Source organism: Chrysemys picta, chromosome 8, assembly GCF_011386835.1.
Source record: "Chrysemys picta bellii isolate R12L10 chromosome 8, ASM1138683v2, whole genome shotgun sequence".
NCBI classification, from domain to species: Eukaryota; Metazoa; Chordata; order Testudines; family Emydidae; genus Chrysemys; species Chrysemys picta.
The window spans coordinates 3198171-3220972 of record NC_088798.1 but is presented as its reverse complement, the minus strand read 5'-3'; the positions used below and the strand labels follow the sequence as shown (position 1 = coordinate 3220972).

At 63.7% G+C, this 22802-nt stretch overlaps 2 protein-coding genes across 5 annotated transcripts in view; one reads left to right on the top strand and one right to left on the bottom strand.

Moving 5' to 3' along the window:
* The window catches only part of UROD (uroporphyrinogen decarboxylase), an 11504-nt gene extending 5258 nt beyond the window's left edge, over positions 1-6246 (bottom strand). Inside the window, exons 1-3 of one of the 2 annotated variants that reach the window (XM_065553713.1) lie at positions 6072-6246; positions 1597-1709; positions 1245-1324 (exon numbers count right to left, since the gene is read on the bottom strand). In XM_065553713.1, coding sequence (XP_065409785.1) covers positions 1245-1324; positions 1597-1709; positions 6072-6094 — 216 coding nt within the window. In that variant the 5' untranslated portion in view covers positions 6095-6246. Of the gene's footprint in view, positions 1-1244; positions 1325-1596; positions 1710-5683 lie in introns of both variants that reach the window. The other variant, XM_065553714.1, reaches the window with a different exon arrangement.
* Positions 5452-22802, top strand: HECTD3 (HECT domain E3 ubiquitin protein ligase 3). Of its 3 annotated transcripts, none has more exons than XM_065553712.1 (21): positions 5452-5502; positions 11494-11654; positions 12639-12731; positions 12991-13126; positions 13570-13685; positions 14163-14276; positions 15400-15482; positions 16026-16194; positions 16796-16877; positions 17187-17369; positions 18053-18105; positions 18407-18471; positions 18842-18945; positions 19468-19587; positions 20172-20261; positions 20750-20956; positions 21304-21433; positions 21671-21745; positions 22011-22092; positions 22205-22276; positions 22574-22802. In XM_065553712.1, exons 1-21 carry the CDS (start codon positions 5467-5469, stop codon positions 22656-22658), a joined length of 2256 nt encoding a protein of 751 aa, XP_065409784.1. In that variant the 5' UTR covers positions 5452-5466; the 3' UTR covers positions 22659-22802. The 3 variants fall into 3 exon arrangements, with proteins under 3 accessions (XP_065409784.1, XP_065409782.1, XP_065409783.1); XM_065553710.1 differs by lacking the exon at positions 5452-5502 and adding an exon at positions 7028-7497; XM_065553711.1 differs by lacking the exon at positions 5452-5502 and adding an exon at positions 7058-7497 and having other exon boundaries at positions 16029-16194.

Sequence of the window (22802 nt, the reverse complement as noted above, 5' to 3'; positions counted from 1 at the left end):
TGCCAGTTTACAGCCATTGGTTCTTGTGTCCACATTGGTACTAACTTAAATAACTCCTCTCCCTCGCTGGTATTTATCTGATGTGTTCAGAGAGAGCGATCAGGTCTCCCCTCAGCCTGCGTTTGGTCAGGTTAAACAAGCCAAGCTCACTGAGTCTCCTCTCAAGGTAGGTTTTTCCATTCCTCGGATCATCCCAGTAGCCCTGCTCTGCACCTGTTCCAGTTTGAATTCATCCTTCTTCCATGTGGGAGACCAGAACAGCACCCAGCATTCCAGGTGAGGTCTCACCTGTGCCTTGTATAATGGTACTAACACTGCCCTGTCTCTACTGAAAACACCTCCTCCCACGCACCCAGGACTGCATTAGGCTTTTCAAGTGTGAATGACCATGTGATGCATGGCTAGAAAGGGTTAAACATCCTGCAAAAGAAATAACCCTCAAAAGACTTGTGGGGAGATAATGTTTGTGTGTTTACATATGTCTGAGTAGGGTCCAGGATGTAATCAGCAGTCCCAGTCTCTGCTGTATTCTGATATCGTGTAAATGAGTTGTAAACCCAGGGTATCTCGGTATTCATCTCTCTTTGAAATGTACCGTGAATGGGGGAGGAACAAGCAAATGGCCTTATGTTAATTCTAAGTACTGGTGATGCACCTCCTCCAAAGTCATCCTGATCACCTTCTGTTCACCCTAATGAGTGACCACAGCTGGCCCCCACTAGGACCCCGCTCATAGACCAATGCACCCAGGTCTTTCTCCTCCTGTCATTTCCAACCGATACATCCCCAGCTTATAGCAAAAATTCTTCTGGTCAGTCCCTAGGTGCCGGACCTTGCACTTCGCACTATTAAATTGCATCCTGTTCCTATGACTCCAGTTTACAAGGTCGTCCAGATCTTGCCCGGTCCAGCAGGCCCCGGGTTGCTGTCGGCCTGGGCCTGGCCCAGATGAGCTCACAGGCTAAGGAAGGGCACACGTGGGCTCTCCATCAGGGCTGGGTCTGCAGCCTGGCAGGAGGGTGGGGGTCTGGTGCTTAGCCCCCCAAGCTGTCACCCATGGGTCTCAGCCTGGGGTGAGTGGAAGGAGCCTGGGCAGGACGACAGCGCCTCTCTCTGGTGGGCTGGGGGCGGGCACCCAATCAGTACTGCGACAGCCCCCAGGGGGAGCTCTCAGGGCTTCTGCGGCAGTGAAGGAAAGCCCTTCCTAGGGAGAACATCAGCCCAGGCGCTGGGCGGCCGCTCACCTGCAGGGTCAGTTCGCAGCACATCTTCGGGCTTCGGCAGGTGGCGAAGAAGTCCTGGGCAGCTCGGGTCTCCCGGAACTCTGCAAACAGATCAGCTGGGTGAGGCCCTGGGGAGGGCATCCCTGAGCCCCACCATGCCAGGAGGGCAAAGGGGGACCTGGCAAAGATGTCCCAGCAGCACCCTCAGCTACCCTGGCCTCCGCCCATCGCTCTAAGCCGAGTCTCTTCCTCCATCTGCCTCCCTGCTCCTGGAGCGATGTCCCGCTAGAGCCAGCCAGGAGAGTGGGGGGCAGGCACCCCCACTCCAACTAGGAGACGAGCCCTGCCTGGACCCTGGGCCTTGGCCACTCACCTGGGAGGTATCGGCCGGCCTGCCTCATGCACCAGACCGGGGTGTACTCCGTCTCTTCCCCTCTCGCCGCTCGAAGGAACGTGTCATTCTTCAAGGCAGGGAAGTCTTGGGGCCTAAAGCAAGGGGGGAAGTGGGGGCAGGCAGTGAGCAGACCCAGCATCACTGAGAGCAAAGATCACTGCCCCCAGAGAGCTGCAGAGCCCAGCTACTCCCACCCCAGGGGCAAAGGGAGATCACAGGAGTTGGCCCTCCGACACGCTGGAGTCTGAGGCATTAGCTGCACGGGACCATGCTCTGCATCGGGGCTGTGAACTGGTGCGTTTGCCCATCTCTGCCTCCGTGCCTCGGTTTCCCCACCAGTAAAATGGGACTATTTGCTGTAACAAGGCCCAGGGAGCAGCCCAGCAGGCAGGTGCTGGGAATCAGCAGCCCTAGCTGACCAGCCGCTGTGATGAGGGCCCAGTCCCAGCTGGGGCTTATAAAGGAGGGATCCGGCCCCTGGAGCTGCAGCGGGCGGTTGGGAGGGGATGAGCCAGGCCTGTGCCCCCCCGGCAGAGAAAGGAACTGCTAGCGGCTCTGCAGTCTAGGTGAGGAACAGGCCTAGTGCCTTGTCCTTGTCCCACGGTTCCTCTTTCTGGGTGGAGATTAAAGAGAGGCTGAGGCCAGCACGTGCCTTCTGCCGGGGGCAGCAGAGATTTACTCAGCGCTTTGGGAACACGCAGCCGCCAAGTGTAACGTGCCAGCAGCCCAGGGCAGGGTCCCTGCACCTCCTCATTCTGCTGCCAGCCCCTGCAGGCCCCTCCTCACACTGAATTACTCCCCTGGGGGGGTTGTGTGCAGCCCCCAGCCTGGCTCTCCCTTTCCAGGGGGCTGTCAGCCCACAGCCAGGAGCAGGCTGACACAGCCCACTCTGCACCCAGGGCAGGTTTGCCATCTGCTCCCTGCTCACACCAGCCCAAGCTCCAGGGGAGAGACTGAGTCCCTGACCCACAGGAGAGTCCGAGCCCTGGCTGCTGGCCCTGCTTCTCCGGGCTGCTAGGGGCTTGGCAGCAGCACCTCGCTGGGACAACGGCTTCCTCGAGGGAGGGGAGCCCTCTGCGCTCCAGGGTTCGGGCAGGTCCCTCCCCGCTGGCTGATGGCTGGGATGGCAGCAGAGAGACAGCTAACATGTTAAGGGGAGCAGTCCTGGCCGGGGCGTGGCAGGGAAGGGAACTGGGCGTTCCCCAGGCCGGGAAGGTCAGTGACGTAGTATCTGGCTTGTGTCTACTCAGGCACGACAGCGGGCGAGGATTTAGCAGTCCCTGCATCTCATCCCCTCAATTCCCAGCTCCCCACCTGCTCTACAGTAGCCAGCCAGGAGCATGCCAGGAATGGTGTTACGGGACGAGGAGGAAGTGAGGGCAGAGTGATGGAGACCTGCCTGGATCTCCTGGGTTCCAGTCCCTCACGATTCCCTGGCTCACTGCGATACCTGCTGCAAAGCCATGAAGTCCCAGGCACACAGTGACTGCAGAAGCAGGCAAGTACGCTCTGCACTAGCTCGCCCGGGTCCTGATACTCCCCACATCTTACTGCCCAAAACACCAGGGTCACTGCCCTACACATGGCCTATAAGAGCCTGGCAGGACTCAGGTTTAAGGTGTTGGCCACAGCACAGCTCCCTCCCCACAGGCTGCTGTCGCTGGTTTTCCTCCCAGGCCAGAAGGAGAACTGTGTGTGGCTTCCCTCTGATCCATTAAAGAGCCCCAAGGGCTGGTGGCTGCGGTGGGAATCTACTGCCGTCTCTGGAGGCATTAAGCTGCTCTTAGGGGGTGGTTACAGATAATCCCGGATGAAACGTTTGAACTGACAGAGCACGGTTCTGTTTTAGCTGTACATTGTGCAGGACAAAGCCAGCAGGAGGTGGGAGCGGGGCTGCTGAGGGCACCTTCCTGTTCTCCCGGCTCCGCCTGCCCATCCATCACTTGCACAGACAATGTGCGGTCGGGGAGCACCACAAAGAGACAGCGCTGATTAAGTTTAATCAGTGGCAGACAGCAGAGGCAGCAGCTGCTCTGGGGAGATTCTGGGGATGGTGGGCTCGGGGGCGTCTCTGATGTGGACTTAACTCCCACTCAGCTGGCGGTAAGTCCGTATCTCCGCTGTGCAGGCCTGGGAGGTGGTTCGGCCTAGGACAGTAGGGCTGTCATCCCCTACAGTCTGGGGAACGGAAGGGAAGGGAAGGGAAGCATTTTCTATTGCCACCTGGCCAGCTTCCAAAGACTGGCAGAAGGGGCAGACCTTAGCTCGGCGTCTCATCACATGGGCTGAAGGCCCCTATATGCTACAGCTACCGGACCCAACCACACTCCGTACGAACTAGGCGGGAAGCAAGGCAGGGGCCGGCCATGTGGAAACTAGGCCCCCCTGACTAGGTTGCACATGGAGTGAAGATAGGATCTCGCAAACCCGGTCCACGCAGCAGCATGTGGGGACAGACCTGCCATCACAACCTTGTACTTAAAGTACAGTCCGTGCTGCTTGGGAATGGGGTTTCTGTGTTGGCTTCAGTTTTATACAGTATATTTTTGAAAAACTACATCAGACACTTATAGGGCACAGTGAGCAGGCTGGGCAAAATCTAGACGGAGAAACTTGACTCCCTAAATCTACAACTGACGGTGGAAGCCCCAGCTCATCCGGGCAGAGTCTCCCATGGGTTTGGGACCAGCTAACACAACTGGGTCCTGTTCCTGACTGCAGCCGCTAAGTGTGACCGTAGTACGCAGAGTAACTTTGCAAGCGTAACTGCCAATTTACAACCTGGTTAACAGAGTCCTGTAACTTCAGCTATTGCACCTGTCCCCGAGTTCCCACTGCCAATAACTTTCTTCAGTCTAAGTGAGTTTTCTCCTCTCTACTGCTGTGTGAAAGGTCTACACAGGCAGGGGAAACTCGGGGCAATTAGCTATACATAAAGTGCTGGCAAATGCAAAACCAAGAGAGATTCTCTAGTCGAGCCAAAGGAACTTCACTGGAACCATATTCCATTGGAAGATACAGTTCTGTCAAAATCAAAACACGTTGCAAAAATCTGGCAATTTTACCAGAATTTTACTTCAGGCGAAAACTGAAGGCAATTCCCCCAATGTTGGCAACGGCATATAGAAACATTGATCGTGTATTATGTATTACAACATGTAACAAAGTTGAAATTTACATTAAATGTTTATCAACCAAAACAATTCTTTTTTTCTGGAATTTATTTTCATTCTGACCAAATTTCCCAATTCTTCCCAAAACCGAACTTCCATTCTTCAGCCAGCTCTGTTCTCCAGTCTTTCATTAATACTGATCAAATGTTCGTTGCAACCACATGCTTAACAAAAAGACCCATGTAACTTTAAATGTGTGGCCCTTTAAAGTGTCAATATTGTCCTAAATGAGGGCAAGTCTACACCTAAACCACTGCATCAGCACTGCTGTAGTGCTTTAATGAAGACGCTCTAAGCCGACAGGAGAGAGCTCGCCTGTTGGTGTAGTTAATCCACCTCCAGGAGAGGCAGTAGCTATATTGGTGGGAGAAGTTCTCCCGCTGATCTCGTGTGTATATAGCGGGGAATTACACCAGTATAACTCTCACTCGGGGGTGGATTTTTAGTTATACGGTTATAGGACATTAATGTAGACGAGACAGAAAAAGCACAACGTTGATCGTCTCACTGTAGTGGAGTGTGTTAGTTAAATTAACGCCCTGTTGATGAAGGAGAAGTGACAACGGAGAGGAAGGGGAAGGCTGTCTACGCTGCAGCCCATGCGAACATAACTTATGTCACTCAGGGCTGTGACTAAACCACCCCCCGAGCGACACCAATGCTTGTGCACAATGCTATGGCAGTGGGAGAGCTTCATCCGACCACGCAGAACGTAAGAACGGCCGTAGCGGGTCAGACCAAAGGTCCATCCAGCCCAGTCTCCTGTCTGCCGACAGTAGCCAATGCCAGGTGCCCCAGAGGGAGTGAACCTAACGGGTAATGATCAAGTGATCTCTCTCCTGCCATCCATCTCCATCCTCTGACAAACAGAGGCTAGGGACACCCTTCCTTACCCGGCCTGGCTAATAGCCAGTAACGGACGTAACCTCCATGTCCGTGCCCAGGTCTCTCGCCCCCTGCGGGGTTGTTACGCTCCGGGGGGGGGGGCGCAGAGGTGCTGCCGCCGCGTAGCCCAGCGGGAGGCGGCGATGGGCGCAGAGCCCGTGTCCCGTGCGGCGGGAGACCCCGCGGGGACCCGCCCGCTGTGACTCGCTCCCGCACTCAGCGAAGGAGACGTTACCCCCGGGGGAGGGGCCGAGCCGGGGGTGACGGAACCATGCGCTGCCCCCCCCCAGCCTGGGGGACCCAGTGGCCGGGGGAGCCCGTCAACGGGGCCTGCCCGCGGGCTCCTTGCCCTCTGACCTCTGACCCCTGCCCTCTGACCCCGGCCCCGCTACTCACCGCAGCGGGCTGTTCCCCTCCATCCTCCTGCGCCCGCCGCCCGGGCTCTGCTGCGGGCGGCTCCGCTGCCCCCTCCCACCAGCGCGGAGTCACGCCCCCCCGAGGGGCCCACGGGCGCCGCCATCTTGCTCAGGCCACGCCCACATTGGGGGCGGGCTCCTTGCCCTCCACTTCCGGGCTGCGCTGTAGCTGCCCCACTAGGTGCCTGAATGACCCCGCCGCGGGCTGATGGGACGAGGGGTGCCCCTGGCTCTGCCTGCGCGCAAGGCCATCTACCGTAAAGCCAGGTGTAGAGGCGCATTCAGAAAAGGGAAACAGCCCTGGCAGGGGTGATAACTTCCCCTCCCAGTGCGGGGCGGAGAGAAGGGCTGGGGGAGCAGTGAGTGTGTGGGGTCTCAGCCAGGGAGGGGGCACTGAGCCCATAGTGGGTCTGACTGCTTTAGGATTTCCCTCCACCAGGTTGGGGAGGGGGCATTCCCATCCCTCTCCGCGCCCCCCAGGGAAGACCCCCCCCCCCGTATAGATAAATCACCCAGTCCAGGGAGCTCCTCGTGGGGGGAAGAAACTCGATCTGTTTAGCCAAACATCTGAGCTTTTCCTTTTCTAAACCAAATCTGCCCCCCCCCCGCCAGGGGATCCCCGGGAAGGCAGCCGAGGGGCTCGCCCCCTACTTGGGGGAAGGCTCGGGCTGGTTCGCTGAAACTCTCCCTGGTTCGCCCCAATTCCAGCCTGAGACCCCCTGAGCTGGGAGTTCAATCCCAACTCGGCAACGCCAGCGGCCCCCCACCCCTCCAACTCCGCCCCCAGCGCCCCTCCAACCCCCTAGCCCGGCCCCCAGCGCCCCCCAACTCCCCGGCCCGTTGCGCGTAATCCGCCCCTATGGACCGTGACTGGCACAGACGATTTGGGGGAACCCCCGAGCTGGGGGCCCCAGACACACATGCTCCCCGCGCAGGCTGCGCTCCCCCAACCCGGCCGGCGCAGGCTGCGCTCCCCGCAGGGCGCATGTGGCCGCCCCCAGCGCAGCGGTGACGCGCGGGGCGGGGCCGGGCCGGGCTGCGGCAGGAGGGGCCGAGCCGAGCCGAGCCGGGCCGGGCCGGGCAGGATGAGCTCCCCCGCCGAGACCCCGCACCAGCTGCTGGGCCGGATCCGCTGCCTGGCCGAGTGCGTGGGCTGCTTCGGCCGCGCCCGGCCCCTGCCCGCCGCGCTGTGCTACGTGCCCCGCCGGGTGCGCTACAAGCTGTGCCGGGACCCCGCCGCCGCCGGCTCGGGCCGCTCCCTGCTCAGCGTCAGCGAGAGCCCGGCCCGCGCCCGGGGCTGCAAGAAGCTCGCCAAGGTCGCCATCGAGCTGCGCAAGGGCACGTGCGTGCGGGCCACCGGCGAGGAGTATTGCAACAGCCAGGGGCTGTGGGTGAAGCTGTGCCAGGTACCGGCCGGGCGGGGACAGGGGGAGCGACGGGCCCGCACCGGGAGAGACAGATGGACAGACACGGGGAGAGACGGGCGGGCACAGACACGGGGAGAGACGGGCGGGCACAGACACGGGGAGAGACAGGCGGGCACAGACACGGGGAGAGACAGGCGGGCACAGACACGGACAGACACGGTGAGAGACAGGCGGGTACAGAGATGGACAGACACGGGGAGAGACGGGCGGGTACAGAGATGGACAGACACGGGGAGAGACGGGCGGGTACAGAGATGGACAGACACGGGGAGAGACAGGCGGGTACAGAGACGGACAGACACGGGGAGAGACGGGCGGACAGACACGGGGAGAGACGGGCGGACAGACACGGGGAGAGACGGGCGGGCACAGATGGACCGACACAGGGAGCGACAGATGGACCGACACGGGGAGAGACAGGCGGACAGACACGGGGAGAGACAGGCGGGCACAGAGACAGACAGACACGGGGAGAGACGGGCGGACACAGAGATGGACAGACACGGGGAGAGACGGGCGGACACAGAGATGGACAGACACGGGGAGAGACGGGCAGACACAGAGATGGACAGACACGGGGAGAGACAGGCGGACAGACACGGGGAGAGACGGGCGGACACAGAGCTGGACAGACACGGGGAGAGACGGGCGGGTACAGAGCTGGACAGACATGGGGAGAGACAGGCGGACAGACACGGGGAGAGACGGGCGGACACAGAGATGGACAGACACGGGGAGAGACGAGCGGGCACAGAGATGGACAGACACGGGGAGAGACGGGCGGGCACAGAGATGGACAGACACGGGGAGAGACGGGCGGACAGACACGGGAGAGACAGGCGGGCACAGAGATGGACAGACACGGGGAGAGACGGGCGGGTACAGAGCTGGACAGACACGGGGAGAGACAGGCGGACAGACACGGGGAGAGACAGGCGGGCACAGAGATGGACAGACACGGGGAGAAACAGGCGGACAGACACGGGGAGAGACAGGCAGGCACAGAGGCGGGCAGGTACAGAGATGGAGAGAGACAGGTGGACACAGAGATGGACAGACACGGAGAGAGACAGGCGGACACAGATGGACAGACACGCGGAGAGACAGGCGGGCACAGAGATGAGAGCAACGAGTGGACAGACACACAGATGGGAGATGGACGGACACAGTAAGAGACAGGTGGACAAACACACAGGTAGATGGGAGAGACAGGCGGACACAGATGGACATAGAGAGAGACAGGTGGACAGACACAGAGATGGGAGCGACAGGCGGACAGACACACATAGATGGGAGATGGATGGACACCGTGAGAGACAGGCGGACAAACAGGGAGGCAGATGGGAGAGACGAGCGGATATAGATGAACCCGGGGAGAGATGGACAGACACAAGGACTCCCACTGGTCCGTGCGGTATCCATTCTGTGCGTTTACACTGCCCACCCCATGGTGTCTAAGCCACCGCCAGCCCCCCAGGCACGGCGCTTTCGGGGCAGGCCGAGGCTGTGTCCAGGGCTCTGAATCTCTACGGTTACCATGTGTAGGGACTGGACGCTGGTGCCTGGCTCCTGCGTGGATGGTTTGGCAGCAGGGTGGGCGCAGAGGGCTGAGGTTTCAGGCCATTGGTTGTAAGGAGTGTTGAGGGAGAGGGGCTCTGCAGTGTTTCCATTGTGGGGCAGGCAGAGGGCAGATGACAAAGCTGGGGTCTGTGCCCCTCAGATCGGGGGTGTTTGGATTTGGGCTTTGTTATTGTTCTCGCCCTGCTGTGCTACCGGCCTCCCCTGGCACCAGCTGTGGGACTTCAGTCCAACAGCCACTTCCTGGTTTGATATGTGGGGCAAAGTCACCTGGCTTTGGAGCTAATTAAAAGGTTAAAGGTCGGGGAACGCTGCCCTGAGAGCTCCCTTCCCGTGGGCAGCAACTGCCTCAGAGCTGGGCCCAGAGCCAGACCCCGGGGCTGACGGGGTGATCCCCTGGATCCGGATTTCCTGGCCGTGCCTTGGGGGCACAGCCCCAGCCCTGATCTGGACACCCCCAAGCTTGGAACCCCTATCCCAGGCCTGTCTGCCAGCCGGGTGGGTTTGGCCCCATCTCCTTGGTAACGGCCCTGCCCGCCGCGCCCTGCGGCGTTGGCTGTGTGTTTAAAGCGTCGGAGATAGGCGTGGCCTTGCTTTCCCTCGCTCACTGGGCCGAGCTGTTCTCCCACAGGCCTGTGCTCCCGAGTCACGGCGCTGGCCGGGCTGGTTTTCGGGGACAGCTGTGCTTTTTGGTACCCCTGGACAGCGCCGGCCGTGCGCTGCTTTACGGCTCCAAACAGCCCTTTCTCCTTGGCCCTGGCCTACGGGCACGCTGGCCCTGAGCCTGAGTGGCACCAGCTGGCTCTTCCGGAATAACCCCGAGCGTTACGCCCGAGGGACACGGCTCCTCCTTGCACCTGTGTTTTCCCGTAGATGGTGCTTTCCTGCCATCCGGGCCCCCTTGACCCAGCAACGGGACACGAGAACGTCTGCCAATCGGGCGGCAGCGCTCACTGGCTCCTAGCTACCCTTTGTCTAGGCCATGTTCACGCCGTGTCCTGTGTGCAAACAGCTTGAATCCAGGGCAGACCCCGATCACGCAGCCTTCGGCCACCAGGTCATGATGCTGTTTGGCTGGGGTTGATTTTCTTGGGCCTCAGCTGGGCCCTAAATGGTCAGGGAGCAGATGCAAGGAAGGGTTTCCCCTCCTCGCTGTCTGCCTGTCTCTGTAGACCCCTCTAACGTCTGCCATCACTTGCGAATCTCCCCCTGGAACGCCCGGGGGCCGTGGGCTACCTCCCAGTGTAACGCTCTGGGGCCATCTCTGCCGCAGACCGCGCCCCATGGTACCCGCGGCCTTTGCCATGCTAGAGCAGATGAGACCTCTGGGAGAGTGGGGTCTGGGCCCGGGGGGGTGATCGCTGCTCACCATCCCTTGGGAGGGAGGATATTTGTGAGTGTTTCTCCTAACGGCTTTGGTGAATTCCAGGTCCAGGAGATGGTCTCGGGGTTGCTGGCACGGAGTTGCTCCACAGTTAGTTTCCATTATATCCCAAATTTGCCCCATTCTTTAGCAACAATGCACCAGCCTTGGCGTTGGCAGGTAGCTCTGGGGCTGAAGTGGAGCGTTTGTGCGGGAGTTGACGGGAACCAGACCAGGGGTTCGGGCGTGAGGACATACAGCTGTCAGACACGGCTCCACCAGGCTTCCGGCTTTTTATTTTTATTTCCTGGCTAGCAAAAAAGCCCGAAGGGCACCTGGCTTGCTGGGGTTCTCAGTAGTGTGTGCATCCAGTATCCCCCTGCCAAGGGGCAGAGGAGACGATCACAGGGCAACTGTCTCTCCACTAAGGAGGGCCCCCCCAACCACCCTCTGAGCCTGGTTGGGCTCATCCGGTGGCTGGCAGGTGGGGTGGGGAGGTTGGTGGGTATCCGCAGGCTTGGGGGTTGTGGTGGAGGGGAGTCCCCGAACCGTCTAAGGCCTGTGAGCAGCAGGGGGCCGGGGGGTTATTTCACGGGGGCAGAACGGGGGGGATCTGTGGGGTGGGGGCGCAGTTTGCCAGCCACATGGCTGCTCTAAGTGCCTCCGTGGGAGAAGGGCTCTGCTAGCCGAGGGCTCTTGGCTCAGACCCAGATCCGGTAGCTGGAAGCTGAAGCCAGGTGAATTCAGACCAGGAAAGGGCTCGTGTTACCGGGCGGGTGAACGGTCTAGTGGGATGGCAGACCAAGGGGCGCGGTGGATTCGCGAACAGACTGGCTCTGGCTGCCCCAGAAGCGATGGGCTGGGTGCAGGGAGCAGGGGGGGTTCTCTGGGTGATGCAGGCGGGCAGACGAGGTGATCGCACGTCCTGGTTGGCCTGGAGATCTCTGACTCGGTGGCCAGCCCGTCGTGGTAAAACCAAGCGCCGGCTCCCCAGGGGCGAAGGGCTCCTTGACAGGCCGCGCTTCGCTTTGCAGGAGCAGCTGGAGGAGTACAAGGGCAGCTGTGAGCTGGAGGAAGGCTGGATCCTGGTGTGCAAACATGCCGAGGGAGGGGACCGGCTGGTCCCGGTCGAGTCCACCGACAGAATCCAGAGGCAGCAGCAGCTCTTCGGCGTCGATTATAAACCCGTGATCAGGTCTGGGGACGAGGCTCTGGGGGAGTGGGCTTGGGCCGGGCGCCGCCAGCTTGTGGGGTCTCCGTGGGGCTGCTTGCGGAGGGCTGGGCAGTGCCATCCTCTAGCACCCGACTCTCCGGGGAAATAAGGGGCTTGTTATTGCCGGGAGACCAGAGCTGTGTGCAGGAGGCTCGGGGACCGGGGTTCTGATCCCGGCTCCCCGGGGTCGCGTGTGTCTGATGCAGTGACCGCCCGAGCCTGCCACCCCACCACCCCCTGCCCCGGAGCCCTGTGTGTGGGCAGCACTGCCAGAGGCAGGAATCTCCTTTGCTGGCCAGGCCAGGCCAGGCCAGGCCAGCCGCATCGCTCCTCTCTGGGGCACCGGCATTGGAACAGGCCCCACGGCAGGGTGTTTGCTGCCCGCCTGCCCCGGGCCTGGTGTGGGCTGTGCCCTGCCCAGAGGCGCTAACAGAGCCCTCCGAGCCCTTGCCAGAGCTCCGGTCTCTTGGGGCCCAGGCCTGGGCCCAGCTCTGACCTGCTGACCCAGCCCCAGGAGAAATAATGTTGGCTTTAAAACATCAATCAGTTCCCACTGGGGTCAGCAGTGGGTTTAACCAGAGGCTGATCTTTGCTCTTGGTGGGGAGGGGAGCTGGCTGGCTTCTCTGGGACTTACCCAGCACCCCTCTGGCAGTATCCGAGCTCCTCCCGGACCCCTCATCCAGCACTATCCGAGCCCCCCTCCCGGCGCCCCGTCCGGCAGTATCCGAGCTCCCCTCCCGGCGCCCCATCCGGCAGTATCCGAGCTCCTTCCGGGCCCCCCCGTCCAGCAGTATCCGAGCCCTTCCCGGCCCCCTGTTCTGCAGATGGGGACAGACGCACAGAGATTTGTGCACAGAAGGCATGTGGCACAGCAGGAATTTGCCCCGTCCCCGTCCCGGGCTGGTGCCCCAATAACTGGTCGTCTTTCCTCTCCCTTTACCCCGCCATCCTTTGCCTTGTTTCAGGTGGGAGCAAGTGGTGGATCTGACGTACTCCCTGCGGCTCGGCGTGAAACCCAAAACCATGGAGCAGGACGAGGCGGCGGTGCAGAAGCTCCGGTAGCGAGATGTCCCGGGGCGCGGGTTCTGCTGCGTTCCCGGCTCGCCCAGTCTGTCCTGGCTGGGGGGGCCCCCCTGGGATTGGGGTCTGTGCTGCCTCGGGGCTGGGTCCCTCGGACTGAGTGCGCAGCAGAGCTGGGGGAGGGGTGCAGGGACAGCGGCGTGGGCTCTGTGGAGCGCCCCATCCAGCTCACTGGGACGCGGGGGCTCTGATCAGTCCGACCCGCCCCTGGGCTGTTAACCCCGCGTGTACCGGCAGGTTCGTGCCCCCGACGTGGAGTTACGAGTGTGATGAGGACCTGGTGCATTTCTTGTACGATCACCTGGGGAAGGAGGACGAGAACCTGGGCAGTGTCAAGCAGTATGTGGAGAGCATCGATGTCTCCTCCTACACGGTACGGGGTGGGGCAAGGCCCAGCCACGCTGCGCTGCGCAGGGACACGGGGGTCCTGTCTCTCCAGGGCTGCCAGCCGGGCGGGAGACCTGCCCCCTCTAGAGGGGTGAGGATCTGGCTCCAAAGGGAGCTCCCGGAGCGGGGAGGGGGGCGGCTGAGTCCCTGAGTGGGGGGTGGGGAAGCGTTCGGGCCTCCTCCAGCTGCGGGGGGCCCAGATGGGACCCCAAGACCGAAGGAGGACTCTGCTCTGGGCTCGGCTGCTGACCCGGTCTGAGAGTTTAGCATTAGCCCTCGGGCACCGTGCCCGCTCCCGCCCAGTGCCCTGGTCGACCCCCACCCTGCACCAGACCCCCTCGCCCCTGTGGTGCCAAATGAGTGCGTGTGAGGAGCAGGATCTGGGCTCCCTCCATCTGACCCCTTCCTCACCCCCCTGCCCCCTTCCAGGAAGACTTCAACGTGTCGTGTCTGACGGACGGCAACGCGGACACCTACTGGGAGAGCGACGGCTCCCAGGGCCTGCACTGGGTGCGGCTCACCATGAAGAAAGGCACCATCGTCAAGTGAGAGCCAGCCGCTTCCCTCTCTGCCCTTGGGGAGCCCGTGGGGGGGGCATGTCAGCCCCGGGGGCCCGGTTCATGGGCTGGCCACGGTCAGGCAGGCGGCTCACCCCCATGATCAACATCACCCAGGTGGGAGCCAACGGGCCCGTACCCGCACCCCTCCACTCTCACCAGGGCGGGAGCTGGTGGGCAGGGAGGTCCCACGGCCACCCCAGGCTGCATCCCACTGGGCTTCGAGGGGACCCCCGGTCTGTGTGAGTCCTGGGCTCCCCGGCTCTGGCCGGGCCGCGGGGCTCGTGGGCGGCCGCGGGGCTCGGGGGCAGCCGCTGGGCTTGGGGGCTCGGTGCCGGGGAGCCGCTGGGCTCGGGAGCTTGGTGCCGGGGAGCCGCTGGGCTTGGGGGCTCGGTGCTGGGGGGCCGCTGGGCTCGGGGCTCAGTGCCGGGGGGCCCAGCTGTCGCTCTGTCCCCTCCCCTCCAGGAAGCTCCTGCTGACGGTGGACACGACGGACGAGAACTTCATGCCCAAGAGGATCGCGGTGTACGGCGGGGAGGGGGACAGTCTGAAGAAGCTGAGCGACGTGGGCATCGATGAGTGAGTGGGGTGGGGAGATGGGATGGGCAGGGGGGGCTAGTGGGCTGAGCACAGGCCCGGGGCCCCGGAGTTCTACTGACAGAGACTCCAGCTGGTGCCTGGGGAAAGGAGCTTGTTGCTCTGTGCCTCAGTTTCCCCCTCTGGGCTGTGTCCGTGGTGAGCATTAATGCCCGAGTGGCATTGAGACGCGTGGCACAGACCCTGGCGAGGGCTCTGCTGTCTCCGCACGCATTGGTTCCGGGAGTGGATTAGACATTGGCGGGTGGCTAATGAAATCCCCAGCCCGATAGCCGTGTCCTGCCTTGGGGCTCTCCTGGCCGGCTGCAGGACTGAACGCTGGGGGACACAGCGCCCTCCGGCTTAGCCTGGCCGCTCAGCCCAGCAACCAGTGACTCCAGCCCAAGGGGTTCGAAGTGGGGGATGGGGGCTGATCATGTTTCAAATAACAAGTCCCCCACCCCTGCCACCCCACATGTGGTCGAGCTGCCATTCCTCCTAGAAGGTCTGCACGCGAGCCCCGGGTTCCCTCGCCCGGAGCGGAGCGGTCCCGGTTAGCGGCTGTGGTGCGTGGAGGGCGTGTTCTCCGGCAGGACGGGGGGACGGCCTGGAGTGGGGCAAACCACAGGGCCATAACGCTGAGCCCGGAGCCGCAGCCTGAGCATCACCTCAGCAATCCGGCTACTCCCCCGGCGAGGGACCGGCCGAGGGCTCCGGCCTGGGGAAATCAGCCGTTGCCAGGAGCTCTCTAAGGCTGGGCTGGCTGCTGCCCCCGGCCTGCCTCTCGGACACACCCAGCCTTGCCTCCAGGGCCCACCGCGCTGCCCGTCAGGGCCCGTGTGGACTCCCCACCTATCCCTGAGAGTTCGGACAGTAGCGCTGTGCTCTCCAGGCACTTTGCAGACCAGTGGTGCTAACGGCTCGGCCCCATGGAACCAAGGCACGGGGAGGCTGAGTGACGTGACCAGGGTCGCATGGTCAGTCGGTTGCGGGGCTGGGAGACAACCCAGGTTCTAGCTCCCCTCACCTCTTCTCACTAGGCAGCCCCTCCTCCCTGGCCCTGGGTGAATGGACGCTGGCTGGGGGGGTGGGCGGCTCTGAATCCCCCTCTGCACTGTCATTCCAGGAGCTACATCGGGGATGTGTGTGTGCTCGAAGACATGACCACGCACCTGCCCATCATCGAGATCCGCATCGTGGAGTGCAGAGGTGGGCTGCCTCCCCCTCCGAGATCGCCCTGCTCCCCATTGAGGGCCCCGCCCTGCTCCCCATTGAGGGCCCCGCCCTCTCCTGTCAGGCGCTCCGGATGTGGTCTCTGGAGGACGCTGGTCTCCAGGGCTCACTCTCCTTGGCCTTGTTGCTGTGCTGGTGGCCACCTGGCCGCTGGGAAGTGGGCTGAGATCCCCAGGCCATGGACCGCCTCAGGGGGGCGTTGGCCCCACGCCCCCAGCCCGCTCCTGCTGCATGATGTCCCTGGAAGCCGCAGCCCTGGGGCTGCTGAGGTGCCTGTTCATAGAGACGAGCCCGGGTCTCGACAGCTCTAGAGTTTGGTGGCTTGGTCTCGTCTCTGGTTCTAAACCTGCCCCATGCCAGCTGCAGTCCCCTGAGTCCCATTGATGTGGAAATAGCTTCCCAGGAGATGGCGGGTGGGCGCCCTGGGGTCTGTCTGTCTCTGGTGGCTGCGGCTCCATCGCCCCCACGCTGCGGCCTGGGCGCTCCTGGACCCACCGGATTAGCCGCGCTCTTTCTCAGCAGATGACGGAATCGACGTCCGCCTCCGAGGGATCAAGATCAAGTCGTCCCGGCAGCGGGAGCTGGGGCTGAGCGCGGACATGTTCCAGCAGGCCAGCCTGGTGCGCTACCCCCGCCTGGAAGGGACTGACCCCGACCTGCTGTACCGGCGGGCCGTGGTCATTCAGAGGTACTGCCCGGGGACACCAGCAGGGGGTGCTGAGCAGGACGCACCTGCAGGGTTTGCTTCCTTCGCCACTGAGAACGCAGCCCGAGCCCGGGGGCAGAACGCAGGGTGACGCACTGATCTGCCCTAGCAACGCTCGCAGCAGGCCCGGGCAGGGATCCCGTATCCAGGGGCATTTGGGGAGGCAGAATGGGGTCTGGCCCGGACGCCAGGGTTCACTCCCCATCTCCTGTGAGATCTCACAGCTTCCTTTCTCCTCACATGTGGTCAGGGCCCTAACCTGATGCTCTTCATCCAAAGGGTGCTGCTTCCAGTAGCACCGCGCCCCCTAGTGCCACACTGGGGCGTCGGGGTCAGCACTGCCTGCGAGGGGAGAGCGCCCCCTACTGAGCCCTCTCCCTGCTGCCTACAGCACAGCGCCCCCTAGTGCCACACTGGGGCGTCGGGGTCAGCCCAGCAACCAGGGGAACAGACCCTGGAGCGCTGCCGACCCCCCTTGGTGCAGGGTCCTGGGGCGTTGTGCCAGCAGCAGCCCCTGGCTGGGGCCGATTCGCGTGGCCCAGGTCTTGCCCTGTGTCTCGAGCAGCCCCCGTTGCTCTCCTAGGTTTATCAAGCTCCTGGACAGCGTCCTGCACCACCTCGTGCCGGCCTGGGACCACACGGTCGGCACCTTCAGCTGGCTCAAGGTGAGTGGCAGCCGGGGCTCCCCTCTCTCCCTGGCCTCTGGGGGGCTGACACCCCCTCTGCGAGGACTCCAGACTGCCCCTGGGCCCGAGAGAGGGAGCTGCAAGGTGGAGGGGGGAGGAGAGGTGGGAATGTCGGAAGCGCTGCAGGGATCCGGGGCCCGGGGGGGGGAGAAGGCCCATGCAGGGTGAGCCGGGCAGGCCAGGGGCCAGGTATGCGTTCGGGGGGGAGCATATAGACGGATGGGGGGGGCACTGGGAGGGCACAGGGCGGCGGTCTGTCTAACCCAGGCCCCGCCTTGCCCGCGCTAGCACATCAAGCAGTTCCTGCTGCTGTCCAAGCGGCGCACGGCGCTGATCGCCCAGTGTCTCAAGGACTCGGAGACCAGCAAGCCCAACTTCATGCCCCGGCTCTACATCAACCGGCGCCTGGCCATGGAGCATCGCGACAACCCCGCCCTGGACCCCGGCTGCAAGAACGCCGTCTTCACCCAGGTACCGCGCCCGCCGGCCTCCTTCCAGGGCTGGGAGAGTCCGTGACGCTGGCCCTGCGCCCGCGCCCGGCGAAGTCGGGATTACTGGGGAGAGGGACCCGGCGTAGGGGCAGCGTGGCGGGTGGAGGGCATGAAGCCGGGGTGAGGGGCGGAGAGACACAGAAAGGACGGGAGTGGGAGGAACCATGGGAGTAGGAGGGGCTAAAGGCACATGGGGTACGGGGTGGGGCTTGGCCTTGGAGAGCTGAGGGGCAGGCAGCCCATGGAGGCAGAGAGACGCTGCTGTCTGTCTGTCCCTCTGGCGCGAGCGGGATCTGTCTGGCTGGCTGCGGTTCCCTTTGCTGCATCTGCTTGGCTTTCTCGGCACTGTCACCTCTCACGCCCATGGCACAACATGCCCCTCGGAGCTTCCTGCCTCCCCCTCGGCCCGCCCTGCTGCTGGGGATGCTGGAGGGAAGAAGGGATCCGCTCGGTGAGGCGCTTGCCTGGAACATGGGAGATCTGGGATCGGTTCCCTGCTCTGCCACTGACTTCCTGCATGACCACGGGCAAGTCACTTAGCCTTCCCGTGTCTCCATCCCTGTCTGCCCTGGGGATAGCAGCGCTGCTCTGCCTCCCGGGTACCAGTGCCGGGGCCCTGCGGCTGACCGGCGGCTGAGTCTCGTTCGTGTCTGCCTGCTCTAGGTGCATGAGGGCCTTAAACCTTCCGACAAGTACGAGAAGCCCCTGGATTACAGGTATGGGGGGCCTTGCCGGCTGGTGGGGCTGAGGGGCCATGGCTGCGTGCTCCCGGGGGGAGGGGATGTGAGCCCCATTCCTGGGGGAAGGGCCAGTGTCCCAAAGCCACTGGGCCCCATCTCAGCGGAGAGGCGAGGAGCCAATGGCCCCCCGGGGCTGAGATCCTGCCCCCCGAGGCGGGGCATGGGGCACCCGTCCTGGGGGCTGCCCTGGCCCTGGGGGGCCCGGCTGGCCCCTCTTGTGGGCTCCGAATTCCCAGGAGCGACCTGCTGTCTGAGCTGCCGCCTTGGCTCCCCGCAGGTGGCCGCTGCGCTACGACCAGTGGTGGGAGTGTAAGTTCATCGCCGAGGGCATCATCGATCAAGGTACGTCCCCGGGCCCGGGCCCCTCCCCGCCAGGCGCTCCGGGGCAGCTGGGGAGGGTGGCGCTGTCCAGTTACCCTGCAGCCTTCGGCCCCGGCCGCAGCCTTGCTGCAGCTCAGCCGGGCTCTCGTCAGGACCAGGGCACCTGTCCTGTGTGCAGTGGGGGGGCGGGGTCACAAGCTGCCCCCACTCGGTGCTCCCCCAGGATCAGGATGGGGCAGGGCAAGGGGCCGGGGTTGGGGGTCGCTTCTCGTAGGGCGCTTTAAAGGCAGCGGGCAGAGCTGCTGGGGCCGTTCGGTGCGGGGGAGCACAGCCTGCAGCTGGGGCTCAGGGCTCGTGGTGCTAAGTGGGGGACGGTGTCTCCGGGCTGCAGGAGGCGGGTTCCGGGACAGCCTGGCGGACATGTCTGAGGAGCTGTGTCCCAGCTCGGCAGAGAGCCCCGTGCCGCTGCCTTTCTTCGTCCGCACGTCCAACCAGGTACCGAGGGGCTGGGGGCCGGGCTGGTCCTGCCCCGGACTGGCAGCGGGAGTCCCCCCTAGTCCTGTCGCCGGGGGGAGGGGCAGCTTTGCTCCCTGGCTGGGGGGAGCAGGAGCAGGCAGGCTCTGGCGGTTGGGAGAAGCGCCCTTCCTTTGGCGCGTGTGGCTGGGACGCTCAATTTTGCTGGGGGCCTTAACAGTGTTACGAGATATCTCCCCCACCGGCCTGGGCACTGTGCCCTCTTCCTTCCTGGGCTGGCCATGGCTGAGCCCCCAAACTGCCCTTCCCATGTGGGTGCCACTGCCTGGCTTCCCAGCCTACACCGGAGTCACCAGGGTCCATGGAGTCCACTGGGGGGGGGCGTGTCACACAGCAGGGAGGGGCCTCCTCTGCAGCCTGTCAGCCCTGGTCCTTCCGGCAGCCAGCGGGGGGCGCTGGGGAGCGTGGCCTGCCCCTGTCGTGCCCTGGTCGGGGCGCTGGGCCGTCCCCAGTTCCTGGCGCCTGAACATGTCTCCATTGCAGGGTAACGGCACCGGGGAGGCCAGGGACATGTACGTCCCGAACCCGTCCTGCAAGGAGTTTGCCAAGTACGAGTGGATCGGGCAGATCATGGGCGCGGCTCTGAGGGGCAAGGAGTTCCTGGTGAGTCCTGTGGGGCGGGGCCCTCGCTGCAGGCCCGGCCTTTCCCCCTCTCAGCATGGTGCTCGGGACCTGCCCCAGCCCTGCTCCCCCAACCCCCTGTCCCTTGGCCTTAGCCGAGCAGAGCCCGGGGGTCCCCAGCACCGTAGAGGGGCCCTGGTAAATCCCTGATCACCCCCGTGCGGTCTGCGTCCCCAGGACACCCGGGGCGGGGGGACGCTGCTAGAGACAGCCGGGAGCTTGGGCGAACCGAGGCATTGCAGTGCTAATTCGGCAGTAAATAGAAACTGGGGCAGCGTCCGCCGGCTCCTCCCCTGCTCGGCTGTGCCCTGGCGATCGTGGGGCTACAGGTCAGAGCCTGGGAGCAGCAGCCCCGAACCCTCGGTAGGTCCGTGTGTTCCTCCGTCCAAGGGGGGCCCTAAATCTCCCTCCTTGGGCAAGTGTCGTGGGGGGTGGGACTAGCTGGGAGGCGTTGCTGATGGTTGGGCAGCGCTGCTGCCACGTCTGCCTTTCTGGGGCGCCAGGGTGCAGCTGGTGAGGCGTCCCTGTGCCCGGGATCCCAGCCACGCGTCTCCTCCCCGCTGCAGGTCCTGGCTCTGCCTGGCTTCGTGTGGAAACAGCTGACCGGGGAGGAGGTCAGCTGGAGCAAGGACTTCCCCGCCGTGGACTCCGTGCTGGTGAGCAGAAGCGGGTGAGGGTGGTGGGGGGGAGGCGGGCAACTCAGGCACGGTGCAGGCGGCACTCGGTGACTGGGGGCCGGTTGTGTTTGACCGTCCTGTGGTGGAGCTAAAGAAACAGGAGCTCAGATCCCCCCCAGGCTCTGTAGTGCAGCTCCAGCCCCCTCATCTCAATACACAGGTGCAGCCTTGGAGACTACAGCTCCCAGCATGCAATGCTCCGGCTTGGCACAAGTGGCCGGTACAGCCTGTGGACGCTGCCGGTCCCAGCATGCAATGCTCCAGCTTGGGCCAAGGGGACGGTGCAGCCCATGGAGATGACCAGTGCCAGCATGCTTAGCTCTCCCGTGCTGCAGGCAGTTGGGCCCTGCTTTGGCCCCCCTGGTATAGCCCCGATGCTCTCCGGGGCAGGGTGGGGCTGGGGCTGGGGGCGGCCCAGGAGGTCCGTGGTGTTGCTCTCCAGCAAGTGCTCTTGCCCGGCTGCCCAGGTGAAGCTCCTGGAGGTGATGGAGGTGATGGACAAGGAGACCTTCGAGTTCAAGTTCGGGCAGGAGCTGACCTACACCACGGTGCTCAGCGACCAGCGCATGGTGGAGCTGATCCCCAACGGCGGCAGCACCGTGGTGCGCTACGAGGACCGCAAGGAATTCATCCGCCTGGTGCAGAAGGCCAGGCTGGAGGAGAGCAAGGAGCAGGTAAGGCTGGCTGGGGTCGCAGGGGGACCCAGCCCCAAGAGCACATTCCTTCCTGTCCCCCGCCACCAAGGGGCGACTTGTGCCCTGAAGCATGGGGGTTCTGTCCGTTAATGTGTATCCCAGCGAGCATCGCGGGCTGGTCTCGTTGGCTGTGCTAAGAGCCAGCCCTTTGTGGAGTCCTGCTGAGCGCCTGGCCCTCCTGTGTCTGTGACAGGTGAGTCCCTTCGTCTCCCAGGGCTCCATTCCCCTCTAACCTCGCGGCCGGAGCGCTCGCTGCACCGTCTCGTCGATGGGACCTAGCGCTACCCGCCCCGGCTCTAAACCCGTCCGCTCTGCCTCCCCTGCAGATCGCTGCCATGCAGGCCGGGCTGCTCAAGGTGGTGCCCCAGGCCGTCCTCGACCTGCTCACCTGGCAGGAGCTGGAGAAGAAGGTATGCGGGGACCCCGAGGTGACGGTGGACGCCCTGAAGAAGCTCAGTAAGTGCAGGGGCTGCTGGGAAACCGTCTGCGGGACCCAGGTGCTGGCTGCGACCTGGCACCCGCCACGTGCCCTGGTGTCTGAGCCCCGGCGCGGTTTGTAAATGCACAGCGCCGTGCGCCCCGGATCTGCGCGCTCATGTGGTGGGGGCACGGAGAGGGGGTCTCGCCCCCGAGGGGAGCAGCCCTGAGCTGGCCGCTGTGTTTCTAACCAGTTCTGTCTGTGCCTCCCCTCAGCTCGGTTTGAGGATTTTGAGCCGTCGGACACCAGGGTCCAGTACTTCTGGGAGGCACTCGGCAACTTCACCAACGGTGAGCGGCCGGCGCGGCCCAGCCCTGACTCCTACCGGATCCCAGAGGCTCTGGGTCTCTCACCCGCCCGTATGATTCACTCGGCCTCAGTCTGGGGCCTTTCCCTCAGCCGTCGGCAGCAATTCCCAGCTCCCCTTCGGAGGCGCGAGGCTGAGTCCCCCAGAACTGCTGACAGACTAGCGGGGCACAGGGCTCGGGCACCGTGGCTAGCCCAGCAGGCTCCCTCCCAGCCCGGGAGTGGCTGACATCTGTTCTCTTCCCACAGAGGATCGCAGCCGCTTCCTGAGGTTTGTCACTGGCCGGAGCCGCCTCCCGGCTCGGATCTACATCTACCCGGACAAGCTGGGGTGAGTGTCCCGCACTGGAATGCCAGGGAGGGACCTGCCGGGGTGCTGGCATCGCTGTCCCAGGGGCTCTCTCCCCTGGTCGGGTCTGACCTGATTGTCCTCTCTCCTCCAGCTCTGAGACGACGGACGCGCTGCCCGAATCCTCCACCTGCTCCAGCTCCCTCTACCTCCCCAACTACGCCACGTGAGTCGCACCGTGAACAGCCGCTTTGGCCAGCCGCCCCCGTGTTTCGGAGCCCTGATCCCGGGGGGGAGGTGTCGTGTCAGCTGGTCTCGGGGCTGACGCGTGAGCCCGGGCGTCACGCAAGCCGGGTTCCATTCCCGGCTCTGCCGCTTGCTCCGTGCCTCAGTTTCCCCATGAGTCCCGTGAGGCTGAGGAGGCTACCCTCCTGTGGGGAGATCCTGAGCCTTAAGCCATGGCTTGGGCAGTGCCTGGCTGGCCCCGGCGCGCAGGGCAGTGACAGCGGCTCTTCTTTTCCAGCGCCAAGGTGTGTGAGGAGAAGCTACGCTACGCGGCCTACAACTGCGTGGCCATTGACACGGACATGAGCCCATGGGAGGAGTGACACCGCCGCCGTGGGGCCGAGCTGTCCCCTTACCCCTCCCCCTGCCCCAGTCACGACTGGCCCCCTTCCCTCGCCCCCGAGAAACGTGTATTCAATAAACACCCAGGTCTAGGCCTGGCTCCCCAGGGCGCGGGCCAGAACCAG

Excerpts from the sequence above, each read along its gene's own strand:
- HECTD3 (XM_065553710.1), top strand. The coding sequence starts at position 7,177 with ATGAGCTCCCCCGCCGAGACCCCGCACCAGCTGCTGGGCCGGATCCGC. Across the intron at positions 17,370-18,052 it reads AGAACGCCGTCTTCACCCAG|GTGCATGAGGGCCTTAAACC; the intron begins GTACCGCGCCCG and ends TGCCTGCTCTAG. Across the intron at positions 22,093-22,204 it reads ATCTACCCGGACAAGCTGGG|CTCTGAGACGACGGACGCGC; the intron begins GTGAGTGTCCCG and ends TCTCTCCTCCAG.